General features: G+C 40.4%; 1 protein-coding gene across 9 annotated transcripts; it reads right to left on the reverse strand.

Annotated features, from left to right (window-relative positions):
* Positions 1-649: 649 nt before the first annotated feature.
* B3GALNT1 (beta-1,3-N-acetylgalactosaminyltransferase 1 (globoside blood group)) lies at positions 650-21,532 on the reverse strand. 9 transcript variants are annotated; one of them, XM_011959079.1, is made up of 6 exons: positions 21,488-21,532; positions 20,602-20,689; positions 20,254-20,344; positions 17,976-18,070; positions 6,057-6,159; positions 650-2,835 (listed from the first exon to the last, which is right to left on the reverse strand). In XM_011959079.1, the coding sequence occupies exon 6, from the start codon at positions 2,799-2,801 to the stop codon at positions 1,806-1,808; it is 996 nt and encodes a 331-aa protein (XP_011814469.1). In that variant the 5' UTR covers positions 2,802-2,835; positions 6,057-6,159; positions 17,976-18,070; positions 20,254-20,344; positions 20,602-20,689; positions 21,488-21,532; the 3' UTR covers positions 650-1,805. The 9 variants fall into 9 exon arrangements, with proteins under 9 accessions (XP_011814469.1, XP_011814468.1, XP_011814470.1 ...); XM_011959078.1 differs by having other exon boundaries at positions 6,041-6,159; XM_011959080.1 differs by having other exon boundaries at positions 6,041-6,165.

Raw genomic sequence — 21,532 nt, forward strand, 5'->3', positions numbered from 1 at the left:
ATTTTAATATAACTCAATTAGGTCTGAGCCTTGGGAAACAGAAATCGCCTTGTTATAGAGAACCACACATTACAGTTTTAACGGAAGTTGTCTTTCATATAGGACAATCATAAATATGAATATTACAAGAGCGGACTACATACTTTCTTTTTCTTTTTTTTTTTTTTGGAGACGGAGTCTAGCTCTGTCGCCCAGGCTGGAGTGCAGTGGCGCGATCTCGGCTCACTGCAAGGTCCGCCTCCCGGGTTTACGCCATTCTCCTGCCTCAGCCTCCCGAGTAGCTGGGACTACAGGCGCCCACCATCTCGCCTGGCTAGTTTTTTGTATTTTTTTTTAGTAGAGACGGGGTTTCACCGTGTAGCTCAGGATGGTCTCGATCTCCTGACCTCGTGATCCACCCATCTCGGCCTCCCAAAGTGCTGGGATTACAGGCTTGAGCCACCGCGCCCGGCCCATACTTTCAAGTTTATATTTCCTGACAAAGGATATGATCTTTTTCCATCCTGTAATTCAGAAAAAAATAACCACTTGCCCTATATAAACTCTAAAAAGAAAACTGCATAATCCCAGGAATAGGGGACAAGGAGTACTCCTCTTTGACCTACTATTAGCAGGTCCAACAAAAGATATATCACCACATGAAGAAATGTCTTTCTACAAAAGCACAAAATTTAAATCAGATTTGACTTTACACATTAGGGCTTTCATCTTGATGAGAAACTCGTAACAGTGGCAGCTTCTTTCCTATTTATTCACAAACTGATTGTTAAAAGGAAAAAAATAGGGCAGATTAATAATGTAACTTGGATCTTCAATCTTCTCTTTCCAACTCAAATGCTGGAATATGACACTCTTTTTATAATATTCTGCCCATGAGGTTCTCTCCCTTTTTTTCTGCCTTTAGAGTCCTTTCCAAAAGGAAATTACTGCCTGGCATTCTACATAATTCCTAATTTCCAGGTGGAAAAATGAGACAGATTAAGTGACTTCTAAAAACACTAGGGACTATATTTTTAAAAACAAGACAATAATTCAGATTTTCTTGCTTTAATTCTTCTCTATATTACCACAGTAAAATATTTAACAAAGTCCAAGAGATTACTGATATGCAATAATGACCTATGACTTTACATTAATGGAGTGATATATCAATAATAAACTGATCAGCTGAGTAACTGGAAAATGTTCGAATGTAAAGAATGATTCACTATCCTGTTTATATTGTATTGAAATCATCAAAACATTTAAAAACACAGAAAGTTTGGAGTAATATTAAATAATAATAACTATGAAATACTGCAACATCTTGAAGTACCTACTAAAATGACCAAAAACAGGTAAAATTTTGTTCAGTATAACTTCAGTGAAGTTTTTTGACACAGAACTACATATATTTTTAAATTGGTAATCCACATAAGATACACACAAAACGTTCAAGTGACTAGATTGTTCAATAAATAAAACTCCACACTGTTTTGTTTTTATAGCCTAGTGAGCTTATAATTCGGTAACACCCTTTTAAGAAATTCTAGTCTATAGAATGACATGTCCAAATTGTTTGGTCCTATTAATTTCTTCAGCAAAAACCTCCAATTCCTTTATACTTAATTCCTCCAAATAACATCTTTGAAGGGCCTAATAAATCACAAGTGTAACCCTCCAGTCTCCAATCTGTGGATTCTTCATGAGTTTCAGTTCAGTGTAAGCCAGCACACTGACCTCCCCTGAATTTTCCACAGTACCTACTTTATTTAACACTTTGCACAGAGTATCCTGTCCTTCTAGGCTTTTTGTAGAATGTGAAGTTAATAATGGCAAGTGGTGTTCCTTAGCATGACCTGCCAAAAAGTGATGATCTCCTTGGAAGAAAAGCCATGGGCTGCAATCACACGTCTGAGTTGACAGACATCCAAATGGATTCTATATAGGAAGAAAAGATTTGTGTCTTCTGGAATATGAATGTCCACTTTTAATAAATTCAAACAGATCCCAACATAAACATCTTCAAACTTGATGGGTTTTACATGACCCATCATTTCATAGATCCTTGGCACCAAATCTCTGGACATTATATAACCCAACCCACTGCAGTATGGAGGGAACACCTTGAAAGGATACTCCTGGTATGAAATATGGGTTTTTTGGTAAAATCCTCTATAGGAATAATTATCAATTAGAGGATAACCTGTGAAAAACTTCTCTGAGTGGTTTACGTTTAAAAGATACTTCACTAAATTGCCAGTATTGATGAAAACATCAGTGTCTGTCTTCATGATGTACTTGGCATTGGGGCAAAACTCAGTTACCCACCTGAATGCCATAATGGTTTTCAAGGTCAGGTTATTATATGTGTCTAAAAAATCTTGTCGGATTATGTCACCATAAAGAAGGTGTTCATCCTCTAAGGACAATGCCAACATTTTGTCTTCCTTTTCAGCCTCTTGGCCTAATAAGAAAAATGTAAGAACCTCATATCCCCACCAAGACTTTTTTTCACCCCAAGTAACTCTAATGGCCTGCCTGGCTTTCACATCTGAAGGGTGGGAGGTCACCAGGATGACCAGAAATGGATTTTGATGAGAGCAGTTTGAATGCTCTCGAAGTGTGAAGTGAAAGTCTTGTCTGTAAATCGGCTCATACTCATAGAAGTACATCCAGTTCACGCGTTCTATCACATTGTAGTGGGGAAGGCTGAGGTACCACATCACAAGGAAACTCAGGAGTGATAGTAGCAGGAGGCTCCATTTGAGGGATCTCAGTGACATCCTACTCGGAAGGACAGTCCAGAGAGCCGGGGCCATCCACAGCAGCTCCGAAGCATGCGAGCTGAAAGTTCTGGAAGAGTTATCGAAAATTGGATTAATATTCCACACGCAAAAAACATTTTCAAAAGACATCTATCTGCTCAAGGAGAAAGAGTAGAACAAAATCTCCAGAGTAAAACAAAAGGGTGTTACTGAATTATAAGCTCACTAGGCTATAAAAACAAAACAGTGTGGAGTTTTATTTATTGAACAATCTAGTCACTTGAATCTACTTCATTTAATTATAAGCAAACAGATACCAGTAACCAAAACCCATTTTAGCTTCTCACATCAAGACCAAGGTTAGACATCCTTTTATTATTTTTGGAGTAGAGTTATCCTACTCTATCTAAATTAACAGGTAACTGTTAAATATAATTCTATCCTAGGTGCAGATAGGATAAGGACAGAAAGAGATGGGTAATGGTGGGTTAAAAAATAAATCTACCATAAAAACAAATAAATAAAATGTATCTCCTCTTTATAAGTATTAAAAAAGGATTTAGTTCAAGGGGATATTACTAGCCACATGCCCAAATAAACAAAGGGTCTTTCTCAGTTGTGTGTTCTGATATGGATTCTAGCAAATCCGGATAAGAAAAATCCTATAGTGATCATTATTCTATTATTAGTGACTGCTGATGTGGGATAAGGTAGAGATTCTTCACCTGAAAGGCAAGTCCTCCAGACACAAATAGGATCATCTCTCTTGAGTTTTCAAACACTGACTATGAAACAGCTTTTACTTGCCCCAAACACCACCTATCTCCTCTTTTACCTCATTGGTTAAACTCAAATGCTAGTCTGGATAGCAACTGTTTAAATCAAAGGCCCGTCCTTAGTACTAAGTTTCCACATTTCCCATTCCAACCTCTTCAGAAATCACACACCCAATCAGAATCACGGGATGGAAACTCCTAGAACACTTGCTTTTACACAGAAGTTCTAGCTGAGACAAGAGGAGGCATAGAACGTTCAGACTGTAAAGTGACAGCAAGGCCTCAGCTGTGTTCCTGATCTCAAGGCAGAGGGTGGTTTATAATCTGGGATTCCATAGAGCTTTCCTTGCACTATGGACATAGACTTCAGTCTAAGGGCATTCATGTATGTGTGTTTACTGGACATCTTCTACTTCCAAAGACCAGGCACTAAGGAGACCAAAGGAAGCAGGAGACAGGAGAAAGAAGAAATCCCAAGACAACGTGTAAACATGGCACCACAGTGCAGTACACACTGTTTATACCAAATGCTAAGGAATTGTAGCATAAGGGACAGATGAACAACATGAGGAAGGGTGGGCTGAGGAGGCTGCTGGCAGGTGCCCTTTTACCCACAATTATATGGGGGAGAGTTCTTGGAAAGCTGGAATTCACTATGGAGAATGGACATTAATGTCCTTATGGGAAGGCTGGTCTACCAAGGGTTCTACCTTGGGTCAACTTTAGAGTCTCTGGACATACAGCCCCTCTATCTCTTAATACATATGAAAATAACAGGATTTCAAGGCTCCTTGTTCTCTTCATCTGGTCATCTCTTACCTGCCCTGATTACGTCCTGCCACAATGATCTTTTCTATATGTAATGCTTTCCATTATTTTAACCCACACAATGCAATGTAATGTTTTAGCAAACTCTCTCCAGTTCGGTTCCATGTATATGTGTCTTGCTTCTCCATTTACATTCTATGACCTTGTTGGCAAAAACAATTTTCTCTCAGGAGTCAAAGTGCAAGACAAAGTGAGGCCTACGGCAGGAGTGCAATGGACATTGAGGCTTGATATGCTATCTCCATTTGTAAAAGAATAAAATATAGATCTGTCCATCCACCTCCTATCCTCCCCTATCCCCTTTACTAGCCATACACTGCCAATCCCAGAAAAAAACCTGAAATGGAATAGTTTGAGAACAAGAATTATGAAATTAACACTGCCTTTCTATGTTTTCTCCTCACCTGGCTACTGAGCACTACACAACCCTTGAGGGCACCATTTACAACTCAGCCACTAACAACTTGTATATTTATTACAACAAATATCTCATTCTAACAAATCAGCAGATTTTAACAGATTTTGGAAAAACAAAGGAAAGTGTTGTAAGGGGTGCCATTTACAATTGCACATAGATGATGGAGGCCCTACTACTCTTCAACAATGGGAAGAACTTAAAATGGCAAACCTTATTATAAAAGTTACTTTTAACACATTCTATAAGCCATAGTTTCTAAATGTGAGAATGTTGACTATGGTTATGATGTCTATCATTTATGGACCCATGAATAAAATAAAGCAGCAGCAAAAAGAGGAGAAACTATCTAGTCCAAAAGCAAGGAACAGACTCTAAAGAACTGGCCAGAACAGACTAGGTCACCTACAACACATGTGGCTCCAAAGCCAGCTACTAAAGTCCACTCTCCAGCTCTGTCCTTTACCAACCAGTATGAATGGGTATGTATCTCTTGAAGCCTCAGTTTCCTGTCTCTATATTGAAGATATTAATATAGTGCAAATTACTGATAATATATGCAAAGCTTCTGGCCTGTGTTAGGTATTCAACAAACAGAAGCTGTTATTATCAGCTGTGGTTCTTGGCATCATTTCCATCCTATTTGTGTTCTCTAAAATGATTCTTGCTGTCAAAATAGATTATCCTGAAAAGGAGGGAGGGGCAAAAAAAATTTTTCATGTGGTTAAAAAATGTAATTAAAATACTAGGTAAAAATGACATGATGGCTACAAAAAGATGTTTCACAGGAAAATTAAAATATGCTAACATTCTTAGTATATTTTAAGGAACAAAGAGATATGGATAAACCACATTTTGCTAAAAAGTTCATTTAAGAATGTATATTAATCTTTACATTGATCACTGAAAGAACAAATATAGAATACATATCTTTCAAATTGATTGAGAAATAGAAGAAAGTAAGTTATCTGTCTATTCAATATAAGGTAGGAAAATCGGAAAGAAAAAGAAAAAATGCACGCAAACAGAAAACGCAGAAGATGGCAGGAATAAATCTAAATGTGCTGATAATTAAGGTAAATATAAACGTAAATTTATCTACTAAAAAAAGACTCTCAGGCTGGGCATGGTGGCTCATGCCTGTAATTCCAGCATTTTGGGAGGCCAAGGCAGGCGGATCACCTGATGTCAGGAGTTCAGGACCAACCTGGCCAACATGGCAAACCCCATCTCTACTAAAAACACAAACATTAGCCAGGCACAGTGGTGCACACCTGTAGTCCCAGCTACTCGGGAGGCCGAGGCAGGAGAACTGCTTAAACCTGAGAGGCAGAGGTTGCAGTGAGCTGAGATCCTGTCACTGCACTCCAGCCTGGACAACAGAGCAGCAAGACTCTGTCTCAAAATAAATAAATAAACAAACATCATTAATAAGGGGCAAAGGAGATGTTATTACTAATAGAAGGAACCATCCAAAAAGATAATTTAACAATCATGAAACTCTATAACCATAAAAACATATCATCAAAATACATAAAGCAAAACCTGAAGAGTATGGGTATAAATGGGAAAATTTATAATGGGAGATTTTTAATACATCTAAGTAACTGATACATCAAGCAGATAAAAAAGGATATGAATGTTTCAAATAATATTAATCTTGATCAAATGAAACATTTAGTAGCTTTCATTTAATAAAAAGAATAGAAACATTCATTTTTAAGACAACATAACACATTTAAAAAGAAAATTAATAATATTAGGTAACACAAGCCTTCTCAACAATTTTAAAAACAATAATAGAGGCTACATTCTCTAACCACAGCATAATTATAAATCAATTGCAAAAAATATGGAAAACACTTAAAAAATTTAAAAACCATAAAATTTCTTAAAAATTTGTTTAGAAGCCCGAGGCGGGTGGATCATGAGGTCAGGAGATCAAGACCATCCTGGTTAACACAGTGAAACCCCGTCTCTACTGAAAAAAAAAAAACCAACAGAAAAATGTTTAGAAGCTCAAAATCCTTATATACACAATTTGTTTCATCCACAAATTTAAAGAGAACACCATATCTGCACTGTACACGAGCAATGTAAAACGTTTCCATGCGGTAGCTACTATACCAATCTCTTACTTGAAAATGACTGGTGTGATGGAGGAAAGACAGCATTTTTTATTTCCTGCTTTAAAGAATCATCTATAGTTCAGGGGAAGCAAATAGCTCTAATTGAAGAGAAAAAGTTCTTCTTTATAGAAAAATGCCACTTATAGGCTAGGTATCATGGCTCACACCTATAATCCTAATGCTTTGGGAGGCTAAGGTGGGAGGATTACTTGAGACTAGGAGTTCAAGATCAGCCTGGGCAACAATAGTGAGACCCTGTCTCTACAAAAAATAATAAAATTAGCCAGGCATGGTGGCATGAGCCTGTGGTCTGGCTACTCGGGAAGCTGAGGCAGAAGGATGGTTTGAGTGTGGGAGGTCTGGGCTGCAGTGAGCTGTGATTGTGCCACTGCACTGTAGCCTGGGTGACAAAGTGTGACCCTGCTTCAAAAATAAATAAATAATTTAAAAATGTTTTAAAGAAAAATGCCAATTAGAAATGTATAGCAATCACTCCTGCAGTTTCCTGGACTATAGTTTCAGTTATCCACAGTCAACTAGAGTCTGAAAATATTAAATGAAAAATTCCAGAAATAAACAATTCATAAGCTTTAAATTGCACACTGTTCTGAGTAACATGACAAAATCTCACACCATCCTTCTCTGTCCCAGGTGGAACATGAATCTTCCCTCTTCCCAGCATATCCACACTATATATGCTACCCACCTGTTAGTCACGTAGGAGCCCTCAGTTATCAGATTCACTGTCATAGTATCTCAGTACTTGCGTGCAAGTGACCCTTATTTTACCTAATAATGGCCCCAAGGCAGAAAAGTAGGGATGCTGACAATTCAGATAGGTCAAAGAGAAGCTCAAAGTGCTTCCTTTAAGTGAAAAGGTGACCTTGGCATTCCTTGGGTAGGGTGTGGTACTATAGTGGTTTCAGGCATGGTTGGGGGACACGGTGTTGAACATAGCCCCCATGGATAAGCAGGGACTACTATAGATGGAATGACAGAATAAGAAAATTGTCATTTTGCAATCTTTCATGAAATTACTGATGATTATTCATCAGGGTTTTGATAATAAATAAAACGTTGATGAAGAATTGGCTATCTGTATGACGCTAAAGTAACACCATGAAGATTACTTTTTAATTGCAAGAACTGAAAAAATATAAACTTTACATTAGAGGATCAGGTGTTCTCTAATGTTTAGTTTTCTTTGTATTTTAAGTTTATGAAAACAAACAGGAAAAAAGCATTATAAAAATGCTTTGGATATCAGAGCCAATCCACCCTAAATCTTGACTGCAACAATGACTAGTTGTATGACCTTAGGCATGTTAGTTACCTTCTCAAAAGTTTCATTTTTCAGCTATGAATCAGGCATCACAAAACCAATTCAATTATTGTGAGGTTTAATGGAAAGAACTTGGATTAACCAGTCAGCACAGAGCCTGGTCCAGGACCAAGAGCACTTAATGGTTTCTGAATATTCCCAACACAAAGCAATGCTAAATTTTTGAGGTTATAGATATCCTAAATTTCTGATTTGATCATTACACATTGTATGTATCAAAATATCATGTGTACCTTATAAATATGTATAACCATCAATCAATAAACATATTTTTAAAATGATACTCAGCCGTGTACACAAAGGCTCAACTGAAGTGGCCCCTGTGTTCACAGCATGTGTACGTCACAGAAAGCAAACTGGCCAGAGACCTCGGATTGGCTCATTTCCTGATAGTGAGAGCACAGGGCAGCTGGCCTGCCTCCTTAGGACAGCTGAGTAGTGGGCTACAAGGACCCTGACACTGTTCTAACTCCCACGTCCCAGGGGAGGGACGGAAAGAAGAATCAACAATAGTGATGAATAGAAAACAATATGAAAAGGCCCAACAGGGAAGTATGCTATTGTTTTATTACTGACTTCTTAAATAATGCCACACATCACTATCAAGAAAGAAATTACAACTTAAAAATAATTTCTATTTTCTAAAAGATAAACTTGAGACTGTAGTTCACACCTATAATCCCAGCACTTTAGGAGGCTAAGGCGGGAGGATCGCTGGAGGCCAGGAGTTCAAGATCAACCTGGGGGAACAGAGTGATACCCCGTACCTATAAAAATTTTTTTAAGATAAATTTGTGCTTATATTAACTACACATGAATTTGCCAACTATACTATAAGCAATTTCCATTAAGCAAACAGTTCTTATCTATCCCACCAACTTAGTGCAATGCTGGGTGAACAGCAGGCCACCAGTAATTACTTATTGATTTAGGGGTTGATCTTCAGCAGTTGAAAAAACATCTCAAATACTAAAAAGCTCAGAAAACCTCCAAAGATAAAAAGGTTATCAGCTTCCAGTGTATTAAGTGTACCAATGCTTCAACCATCAATGAAAGCACCACCCTCAGAGAGGGGGTAATCAGCACCTCCGTTATTAAATGCTGTAGCTTTACAGCAGCCAAAGATGGCCGTCTCCTTCCCAATGCCTCAACAATCACAGGCTGTATCTCTGTCTTATCTACAGGTGTTACAGATGCAAAAAGGCTCCGTGGGCCAAAACAACCAGAAATCATTCAAACAAACTATTATTATTATTATTATGTATTTTTTTGAGATGGAATATTGCTCTGTCACCCAGGCTGGAGTGCAGTGGCGCAATCTTGGCTCACTGCAACCCCTGCCTCCTGGGTTCAAGCGGCAACCCCTGCCTCCTGGGTTCAAGCGATTCTCCTGCCTCAGCCTCCCAAGTAGCTGGGACTACAGGCACATGCTACCACGCCTGGCTAATTTTTGTATTTTCAGTACAGACAGGGTTTTACCATATTGGTCAGGCTGTTCTTAAACTCCTGACCTTGTGATCAACCCGCCCTGGCCTCCCAAAGTGCTGGGGTTACAGGCGTGAGCTACCACACCCAGCCTAAACTATTATTATTTTTTTTTAGTGGAGGGCTTCTCAGAGTTTTTAGTATGTTAAGGTACATTCTCTGAGAAAAGGATATAATATGCAATGTTTCTCAAATTTCTGTGAACAAAGAATCCATTTTAATAGGTTTAATTTTCAGAGCCTCCGTCAAGACTTGTATTCCACACCTTTGGAAACCCCATCTTAGGAGATCTCTGTATTTATTGATTTAAGAGGTCAGTTTCTGTGAATTATTAAACCCATAAAAATTGTAGTTGTAGTCTGGAGTAAATACAGATTGGTTCATTTACTTCAGACAACTTTTAGGCATTATTAAAGCTGAACATACATGTACCCCACAATACAACAATCCCACTTGAGGCAGGACACTCACCATTAACGTGTATGTATGTCAAGGACATCAAGAAATATACAAGTGGGGGCTCAAGTCCTTCTAATGGCAGCCCCCCCTCAAAAAATGTACAAGAAAGGTCATTACAGCACACTAGTCATGATAGCCCCAACATGCAAACAACCCAAATATCCACCCACAATAGCAGGCAGAAATCCATATAACAGCACATTATCCAAAATGGACAAACTACCACACCACGTCACAGCATGGACAATCTGCCAACCATAATGTTGTGTGAAAAAAGCCAAGCACATAAAGAATAGACACTATGATTCCATTTACGCAAAGCTGAAAAGTAGGCAAACTAAGCTATGGTGTTAGAATTCAGAACACTGCAACCTTTGGGGAGACGGAGGAAATATAACTGGGATGGAATGAGGCGACTTTCTAGGTGGTAGCCATGTTTACTCTGACAATTCACCTTACAACTTATACACTCACCTTTTTGCATGTCATACTTCATTACGAACATTTTTTAAAAGCCTGGCAGTCCAGTCAGTCATTCTGTGTATCACTGTGGGCACTCAGTGTTAACAAGTATTAACAATGGTACCAGGAGAGGGCAACAGTAGCTGCTTCCAGGCACCAGATCATGTAATCTTCATGAGAGTCCCATGAATTAAGGTGCTTTAAAAACCCCTATTATCCCCTTTTAATAGGTGAGAAAACTAAGGCTTAGGGAGAGTCAATATGCTCAAAATCATAGGCTTGTAAGTGGTGGAGACAAACTCAAACAAGACTCCAGATCTCATGTTCTTGTCTGCTAGATCCCAGGGAGTGTGCTGCCTGCTCACTATGCTTCCTATGCTAAGGAGCTCTTCTGACCAGAGCTGCTTTGAGTTTTAATTTCTTGCAACCATTGAACCTTGATATAAACAGTATAGCAGCATCACAGCCTTATCATTTTCACAAGGAAGACTCAAAATTCCCACCCTTAAAACCTAAAATACAAATTTTTAACAAGAATAGTAACTAATCGTTCATGCAGACACACACTTTTTTATTTTACTCCAAAAACATACTGGATGTCACTAGAAAATAAATGGGGGTATCGGTGTTCAAATGCAAAGACTCCAAGAAAACAGACAAACAGAGATACTACAACGGCACAATTATTTAAGCCAAAATAACCCGAAACTCTTTCCTGGAGTGCAAAAATGTTGGTTATTTCCTGCAAAAAGAAATCAAATGTAATGATTAAAAAATATATTTATTCTAATTGCAAATGTAATATTATGCTCATTACAGAAAATTTAGGGAATGCCAAAAAAGGGCAGAGACAATAAAAGCTTAAAAATAACAATATTAACATAAAAAAAAAAAATTTAGAGATGTGTCCTTGCTATGTTTCTCAGGCTGGAGAGCAGCGGCTATTCACAGGCACAATCATCCTCGAACAGGCCTGAATCAGCCTCAAGTGATCCACCCCAGTAGCTAGGACCACAGGCATGTGTCACAATGCCAGCAACAATGTTTCACTTTTTTTTATGAAGATCTGTTAAGTCTCTGGTTGCAAGGGTTTATATAAGCCTCTCTCTCTCATCTGCCACTACTACTCCCTCCCAATCCTATTTCAACCACATGGCTTCCATTATTTTTGATTTTTTAAATTTTTTCTTAATTAAAAAATGTATAAATATATAGAGATGGGGTCTTGCTATGTTACCCAAGCTGGTCTCGAACTCCGGGACTCAAACAGTCCTCCCACTGCAGCCTCTTAAAGTGCTAGGATTATAGATGTGGGCCACCGAACTCGGCCTGGCTCCCATTCTTATCCCTGAATATGTCAACTATTTTCCTCCCTTGCGGAGCCTGCACCTACTCTGCCCCTCCAACCAAAAAGCTGGTTCTTGGAAAGGCAGGCTCCTTCTCATGCCTCAGATCTCAGCACAGTGTCACTTAGGAGAGTCCGTCCCTGACCCCTTATCTCAAGTAGTTCTCCCAACACTTATTTTCTATCACATCCCTCGTTATTTCCTTCCGTAAAGTACATGAATCTGCTTTGATTAAGGAATAGGCCAAGGCGAACATTCGGGCCAAAGTGACTTAGCAAGTTTGGGGCACAGGCGCACACTTAACTTGTCAGATAACCTGTCTGTGTAAGTTTATATTTGGCTTCGAGTCGCTATTGTTTGTAAAAGGTATAACTGCCCTGCTGATGCTGTGCATGGGGCTTGGGTTGGCTTGACATGGCTTGGGGGTGCACTAATGCCCAGAGAGAGTAATGCTACTGACCCCTGTAAGGGAGAGTGGGTCGTCTTGAAGGCGGGAAGGGGGACTTATGCCCAGAGGGAAAAAGTAGGCTGCTAACCCTGATGCTGGCATTGTAGGCCAGGGAGTGCAGCTGCAAGGATGGGGGCAGCAGGAGCAGGCTCATAAGAGGAGCCACAAAGCTGAAGCAAACAGCCAAGATAAAGAAACTGTGAGAAAAAGTTAGTGTAAGTAAGCTGCTGATTAAAAAGCTGCTGAATAAACCTACATTTCACCTGCCTACAGCCCCCCGAGGGTTCCTTCAGCTATTCGCCCATCCACCCACTCCCCTCGGACCTCAGCTGGGACTCAAACCTAACATCTTGTCGGACATCAGCTGGGACTTAAACCTAACACCTTCTCAGCATTTAACCCTATCTAGACTTTTAAAAATCTATTTCTATTTGTTTATTGTCTGTTCCCTTCAAAAGAATATAAGATTGAAGAGGGGGAAAACCTGACCCATCTTATTCACTGCCATATATCCAGTGTCTAACACACAGTAGGCTCTCTGTAATATTTGCATACTTTGCAAATGGTTTGGTAACGTACTTCTATCCACTTAGTAAATATTCCCAAGAATAAATTGAATCCAAAAGTAAACTGAATTTGTTAGATTACGCTTTTCCTCAGCTCTCTTCTAATAACAAAACCTTATTGTAATAGGCTATGCTGATTCTGATCATGTGCATTTTAAAAGGTCCAAAAAAAACAAAAAACAAATTTTAGTTAAATTTTAGGTCCAAGCATGCTAGATTCAGAATCATCCATATGCTAATTACCAAACTACTGTCAGTTTTGCAACATTCTAACTTTTCTTCTACATAAAATACTGCAAAGGGAGTGGAAATCTTAATTGCCTAAAAAAAGGTCCTGTGCACATTAAGTTTAATTCAAATCATCATTACATCAATCATGTATATTCCTTATTATATAACTCACATATCAATTCACATATTTGAGGGAAATTTCACCAGTACCCTTTTAAACTAAACATATTAACTCATAAAGCAATATAAAACTCTACCATTCAATTAGACTCATCAATTACACATCTAATTATTTTCACAACTCACTGCTGCTTTGTGTTTGAGGACCTCCCCTGATTATATAAAAATAAACACAGCCAGTGCCATCTGACCACTACTTTCTTCCCCCCTTCTTTAACCCAGTGGTTCTCACTTTGCACACATTACAATCTCCTGAAGAACTCGAAAAACACTGGAAGCAAAGCTGGATGCCAGACCAACTAAATCCGAGTTTCAGAGCGTGGCAGGGCTCAGGTGGCAGTAATTTTAGTACATGTGCTGCCGAAGTGAGCACCAGGTGGCATTATTTTTTAAAGCTCCCAGGTGATTTGAATGTGATGCCTAGACGACCCCCCCCCAACAAAAGTGTATGGGCACCACCTGGGAGTGTATTAGGAATGCAAAGCCCCAAGCCCCACCCCAGACCTAGTGAATCAGAAACATTTTTAACAGGTGCCTTGTGGACATACTGAAGTTCAAACTTCAGTATGAAGCAATGAAATTCACTTCAGCAAATTACTCAACCTTTTTAAGGTTCAGTTACCGTATCTGTAAAATGGGAGCAATAATACCTTTCTCGTGGGGTTTACTGCGAGAGCTACATGAAATAAAACGTCCTAAACATGTAGGATGGGGCTGGCACACAGTAAGGGCTAAGTAGATGATATTGCTGCTATTATTAGAGTCCACACTATATGCTTCCTCTACAAATATTATTCGTCTACATCTCCTTTACAAACTTTGCTCCTAACGCCTAAATGTGTCTTTCATGGCATGATGTTCTCTATAATACAATTAAACATGCAAATAAATCTTAGTGGATCCACCTTCTCCTTCCAAATCAGTAAGTCTTCTCCTAGAGTCCAAGGATTCTGTTTCCCCTAGAATCTCGCAGTGCCTGATGTTCGCTATCCTGCAAATACGAGCTCCCAAGAACTACTGGTAGAGATCCACAAGGCCAAATGCGCACTTTTTGGTTCCTCCTCTGCACATGTGCTCCCCTCTCCCGGGATCTTTCTTTCTGCCCCATAGTCTTCCTACAAGCGAACATCATTTTTTTTCTGGGCACCACTCACACTGTCAAAAGTCTCGCCATAGGCACTTGTAGGAACTGGAGGAGAGCTGCAAAATACAAGAACCTTTTCCAGCTGTAGTGCGTGTGATATTCAAGTGGCGTCAGGCTACTTTATTTGAGGATTGTACATATTTGATATGATTTACATTTTCCTCCTTACTTTGGAGCATACAGCTGGACATATAACAGGAAATTTTATTTACTGAATGAATAGCAATTGGTATATTTGCTTAATTTGATAACATGTAAAAATGAAATATACTCTGTCAGGACAAACAAAGGCTTACATTAAAAAGAACCTGCTTTCTACTCTATCCAACTTCTTCATACTCCTCTCTCTCCAAAATTTTAGCAATAGTCCTTGCTTGGTCCTGGCACTGTAGTAAGCATGTTTTATATTTCCATTTGTTTGATGATTACAGCAATCTTGTGAAGTAGGAACCATTACTATAACATTTATCTTTCAGCTAACCAGCCTGAGATTTGGACACCTGTTCACTAGTCAGGGTGTCAGAGCCTGCAGAGCCAAGCACTGAAAACTCGGCTATCTTCACTACCCCAAGTACAGTCTGTAGCCACTACACTACAAAAGCTTCCCTCCTGCCTTGTTTTATCCTACTGGCCTGGTGTCTTCATACTTTCATAGTGCAGCACCTCTGTTCTTCCTCAGAGGTGAAGAGTTGTCAAAGTTAAACCACAAACTTTTGCGCAGGCATGGTGGCTCATGTCTGTAATCCCAGCACTTTGGGAGGTCAAGGTGGGCAGACTGCTTGAGGCCAGGAGTTCAAGACCAGCCTGGCAACATGGTGAAACCTTGTCTCTACTAAAAATACAACAATTAGCCAGGCACACTGGTGCATGCCTGTAATGCCAGCTATTTGAGTGGCTAAACCAGAAACTTTAAAGAAAGGGAAGTCTAGTCCAATTCCCATGCAACTCATGCTGAGCTCTTCCAAATCCTCACCCAGTTTTCAACAAGTCTTCCCCAACAAGTTCACTTTTTGGCAATGGAGAAATCCCTGAAGGGACTAATGTTAATCTGTATTCCAAATAACCCTGAATACGTTGCTGAGACTCTGTAAACATTAGTGAACACTTATGACACAAATGCAATGACCATCAGGAGGTAGAAGAGATTCACTGAGAATGCTCTGTTTGACTGACCTAAGCCCCATTTTCAATAGGGTTCTTCAATAGAAGATCAAGGTAACTCCTAGATAACACCTAAGAATCAAGCTTCTCTGTAAAGAGAGCTGGGCACTTAAAGTCCTTCTGAACAAAATGGGAAAATGTGAGTAATGACAGTGGTTAGATGGCTTAAAAATTGGCTGATCCATCATAGCCAGTGTATTTTTCATGCAGTCATTTGTTCAAGAAACATTTTTTGGGCTTGTGCTGGACTCTGGGAATAGTGTTACACAAAAGTGCCAGAGACCTGCCCACCTGCTGATGTTCTAAGGTTGACTGGAGCATCTTTGTCAAACTGGGGGAAAAAAAATCACAGGCCTATGTTTAGCCTTTTGTCATTTCATACTTCTAATTAAAGACAAAGGAATGTGGGCTTATTCAATTTTGTAGGCAAGAAAAACACAGGAAAAAAATGACAAATTCATTAAAATATGTAATTACAATCCAAAAGGTTTTAACAGGTGAGAAAAAGCTAAAGACAGCAAGACGAAATTTGATGGGAACACATTTATTGTCCCATGTCAGAGTTCGAAAAATCAGCTGCACAAGAGGAGGATGGGGGGCCATTTTAACAGCAGCCTACACAGACCTTACAGTTTAGCTGAGTATGAGTCCAATATGATAAAAGGTGGTGATGTAAAGGAATAACTGGGCAGTCAGGAAACAAGGATTTTAGTTCTGGCAGGGAGGCAAGTCACTGAATTTGAGGAGTTATTCCTCAACAGAATTTTAGGGCATTGGGCTACGTTACCTATCAGGCTCCATCTGGCCCTACCAGCACAGAGATGATGCTCATTCTTGCACACCGCTGTGTCCCCAGCCCCTAGCATAGTGCCTGGCACATAGGAAGCACTCCCAAGTACTTGTGAATGAATGGCAGTGCTGACAGAAACTCTACAAGTGAATACTAGATTGTGTCCCCCTTCTCTAACACACACACACACACACCCCCCAATACACTCCTAGATTCAAGAAATGGAAAGAGCATCTGGGCAAAAGGGGTCATAATTCCATAGCCCCATATGAGTTCCATTTCGAAAGGGTCACTGACAAGTTAGAAGAGGGTAACTCGTTCGGTGAAGGGTTCTATCATCTGCATAAGGATTGCATGACATGTGGCTGAAGGTACTGGGATGTTCTGTTCTGGAGGCAAGAAAAGCTTAGAAAGGCCATGGTAGAGATTTTCAAATTATTTTGAATAATATGTAAGTTTCACTCCAGAAGGCAAATGAGAAACCAAAAATAGTGTTATTCTAAGAAATGTCGAAGGTCCCTTCTAACTACAAGGTTCCACAACTTTGTTATTGATGTTTCAAATGTAGTTCATAGAAAAGATTTCATTTTGGCATATTTTAAATTGTTCAATTTTTAAGAATGAATTTGATTTACCGAGTTTAAGAAAAACCCCACCTCGAGCACCACTCTCTGTAGCTGTCACACAGTTTTAGATAGTGAGTATAAATACCTATACTCCATTACCATTTCTCAATTCTGCCCTTGAAACCCTGCTGGTTGCAGCACTATCACCTCAGGTATCTTCTAAGATGTATGGGAGAACGTCTTTCATTAAAGCGGAAGCCTGCTGCTTCCGTGTGCTGAGGACACCTGAGTTTTTAAAGACACATGTAAGTAAGACATATTATATATACTGTTTGCAAACAAACTACTTTCTTGTAGGTAAAACAATCCCTGTATATGGGAATCTCTGATAGATTTCTAGGTTGTGGCATGCAGAATCTTTTACGGATTTCTGGGTTTGGGCTGAGAAAAATGAGGAGCAAACAAAAGCAGCAGGACTTCAGAAGGAAAATTTAGCTGCAATTTTCTTTTTGCTTCTGCCCTACTGCATATTCCAATAAGAATATAAAAAATCACTCTTAATAATTTGCAATACACGTCAGGATTTTTAGCAGGGCTTTTTTTTTTAAAGGCATAGTGAACTTCTGGACACTATACAAGTTTAGAGTGCTTCTAACTACAATTTACAAAGCACATTTCATGACACTGTAAAATTTGTGTTAACATCAATCCCATTTTTCAGGGAACAGTGCAGCCCAGGTAGAGGAAGACATGGAATCCAAACTCAAGCCCTTCAACTCCAAATGCCAAGTTCCTTCTGCCAGGGCACAGTGCCCCAGGAGAGACCACCCTCACACCTAATCTCACAGCCTCCTGAGATTCCTGGGTAGGGAGCAAAGAATGCAGCAGAAGCAGACACACCTTTACACTCCGGGTGAGCAGTTGGAGAGCACCACGTGATAGAGCAGTCAGTGGGAAGAGCCAACAGGTCAACCCGGTCCAGGAAGCTAGGAAAACTGGAGCAAAGATCACACAAGTCAGGCAGAACAGCAGCAAGACTGGCCTGAAAGCTGGGCTTTCTGTGTCTGTTTTGTTACAAACAGCTTTATCCACCGGAGGAAGGGCATCGGGGAGCTGCTGTAGTTAACATTTCTTCCCATTACTACCCTAAATTGACAATATTACAGATCTTTACCATTCTTGTTAGTTAAGTCATCAATTACCTTTGCCTTAGTCATCTGAGGGTATTTCATTCATTCACTTGGTGTTCTGGACCTGTGTTAGAGGTTGGGGTAGCAGTTGGGAAGCAGACAGACAAGCCCTGTCCTCAAGCTGCAGACACTCAATGCAGGGCATGGTGGAAGACTCACAACTACACATACCGAACGTCATGAGTGAGGCCCACCTAGAGAATATGGGGGAGGCTTTCCAGCTCAAATGTTTCTAAATTAGTGACCAAAATCCACAGCAGGGAACTAAGCTTGCACTCTCAGAATGTGTTAGTGCCCAATAGAGGCATACATTTAGAGCCTGTATCAGTACAGAGAAAGGAACTATTTAATGTTAAGAGATAAAACTTGATGGTAACTTTTTACCTTAGAAAGTGCGTAACTCCATTCTCAATGACAAAGTCTGTAACCAAAATAGTAGCCAAATATAATTCCAGATATGAGATATAGTTTGAGCCCTCATGTCATGCTGCAGGAATAGGTGGCTGCAGACTTGTGAAATGCTTTAAGAGGAGAACTTTGTTATTCTAACTTTTATGAGACTCTTCAAAATGCACAGCTTGAGAGTTTAGCAGAAATCCATGTTCTATCCCAGAAGTGGGGAAACTTTTTTTCCCCATAAAAGGTAGATAGTAAATATTTTCTTTGTAGGCCCTAGGGTCTGTCTCAGCTACTCCATTCTGCTTTTGCATAGAAAGTGGTAACTCCATTCTTGAAAACAAACTCTGGAAAGAAAACAGCTAAATATAGTTCTAGGTAAGAGACACACAAAGAGAAGCCACAGACAATGGGATCCTAGTTACCTACCTGTATTCAGAGTCAAAAATACATGGGGTGGGAAACTGATAACCTACTCTGGCTTTTAGTTCCTTAATATCTCAGAGATTCAAGGAGTGCAGGTTATCTCCCCAGCCAAATCTCCCAACCTTCAGGCACTTGGGGCCCTACCCTACAGATGTTCTGTAGCTTCATCTTCCTTCTTCATGCTGATGTGCCCCTACAAATTGCCGTATTTCTAGCTCATCCTCTCATCTTCCCCTAGCCTCTAATTCACAATATGCCAAAAGGCCTGGTAACAAAAGCAAATCAATATTTATAATATACAACTTTTTTATTAGTATAAAAGCATTGTCCATAGTCCCAAGAGAGATGTTTGCCTAACAGTTTGCTGTTAAATGAACTGTAACTTTTGAATGCATCTGTTGTGCAAGATCATTAAGAGTACCCTGTTCGATCCCACATGCTTGACCCCATCCATGTGGCTATCTACCACACAGTGGGAGTTTACCCCACAGTGAGCAACAATGATCCATCCCTCTAAAAGCTTATTTGGTCTGGACACAATGTAGTTGTGAAAGGGACAAAGGCATTTCCTAAAAGGGAGTTCTACCTGCATCATCCAATGGTGGATGGAACAAAGCTGGAGGCTGGGCACAAAAAGAGACATCATCCATCCAAAGGGGAAAGAGAAAAAGTACTCAATGGAGCATTTTCTTAGGGATGAAGGGAGTTGAGTCAGAACTTGAAGTTGAATATGACCCACCAAATTAACTTTTTATAGTTATCGGGTTTTCCTGAAGAACCATGGTATTTTAATAGTTCAATATTTTAGAAAACATGTATATTACTAGAGCCAGGTGAGGTGGCACACACTTGAAGTCGTGGCTACTCTGCAGGCTGAGGTCGAAGGATTATTTGAGCCCAAGGGTTCCAGTCTAGCCTGGGCAACATAAAGAGGCCTTGTCTCTGTTTTTTAAGCAAGAAAAAAGACAGAAAACATATATTATCCGAAATGGCTTAGTAGAATTTCACTCTTGAAGTTCTTCAAATCCTCTGATGAAAGAATCATACTAGAATATACAACAAACTTCGTGGCTCCATCAACGATCCTTAAACCTTGTAAAGGGCATTATTACGGACATTATTAATCAATTAGGATAATTTATAAGTTATAAATAAGATGAACTCACCTGTGGAATTCCAGATGAAATTAAAGCTTAAGTTTTTGTTGTTTTCTGTATTCCATGCTTTAATTAAAACACTCAGATCTGCTGTGAATTACTAAACAGAAGAACAAAAAAAAATATGGCCATTCATTTGAATGAACATTTTAGTCTATGAGGGCAAAAAATGTCAGTCTCTTATCTCTTAAAACAGTTCTCTTCTACAGACTGATACACGTTCGATAATTTGTGCTTTTATCAAGCATCGACACATACTAAGAGCACAAATTCAGCGCCCTTCTTTTGCTTAAGCCTCCTGGGAGAAGCTAAAAAACTTGTTCCCAGTTAAACACCGCAAACCCAAATTTTCCTTACCTCTGAAAACAGAAAAAAAGACACGGTTTGGCAATTTCCTCCTTGACAGCTTTTCCGACAACACAGCCACCTCCTAAAAGCAGGCACTCTGTGCAAACTGCAGAGGAAACAAAATCATGAAAGGCCGGCAAATCTCCCTCCTAAATCCAGCAGTAAGAAGGTGAACGGGTACTGAATTCAACGACTAGCCATGCTTGAGGATGGCATCATTCCTTCCTGCTTGGAAAAGTGACACTCCGTTGCACCTCTAGGAATCCTTTTAAAACGCCTTGTATGCTCCTTAACACCGCGTGTAGGAATCCTGTAGCCCTAGCCCCGCAGGATTTCCTTCTCTCCCCGCCCCTTCTCCTCATTCCCCATTGACTTTCACATTCCTTCCCAATCCTTCCGACAGCCCTGCGCCGGAGCCCTTCCCCAGCGCTCCAAGAAAGCCTTCGCCGCAGGCCTGTTAGGGGCTCACCAATAACGTAACACCGTTTCCGTCCTCTTCCTCCGCACCGCTGTAAACGCCCGGGTCGCTACCCGGATCTGACGGTGGCTGGACCGCCACAGGCGACGCAAGGTAAGGTGGACAACCAGCGGCTGCCGCCGCGGCCTGGGCCCTCCGCGTAGCCCACTGCCCCGCTGGGCCCCTTCTTCTGCGCTTACCGGAGGCGGGGAGCTGCTAGTCACTGAAGCCCGAGCCCGAGCGCCAGGGCACGCCGGCTCTACCTGGGCCACGCTCACCTCCAAAGGAGTGGGCGGTGCCTCCCGGCCTCGCTGCCGGGGTCTAGGCGTTTACAAGGATGGCGCGTTCCGCGAAAGGCGGGTCCAGTGGCCACGCCCGCCACCCAGCCGCAGGTCTCAACCGCCTCGGAGACCCTGCAGGGCCGCCCTTCTCACTCACCTCCTGTGCTCGGCGCGCGCCCAGCTCGGAAGCGGGAAGGTGGAC

Source organism: Colobus angolensis, unplaced genomic scaffold (genome assembly GCF_000951035.1).
Source record: "Colobus angolensis palliatus isolate OR3802 unplaced genomic scaffold, Cang.pa_1.0 Scaffold48, whole genome shotgun sequence".
Lineage (NCBI taxonomy): Eukaryota > Metazoa > Chordata > Mammalia > Primates > Cercopithecidae > Colobus > Colobus angolensis.

Coding starts and splice junctions, on each gene's coding strand:
- B3GALNT1 (XM_011959076.1), bottom strand. CDS start 2,897: ATGTCTTTTGAAAATGTTTTTTGCGTGTGGAATATTAATCCAATTTTC.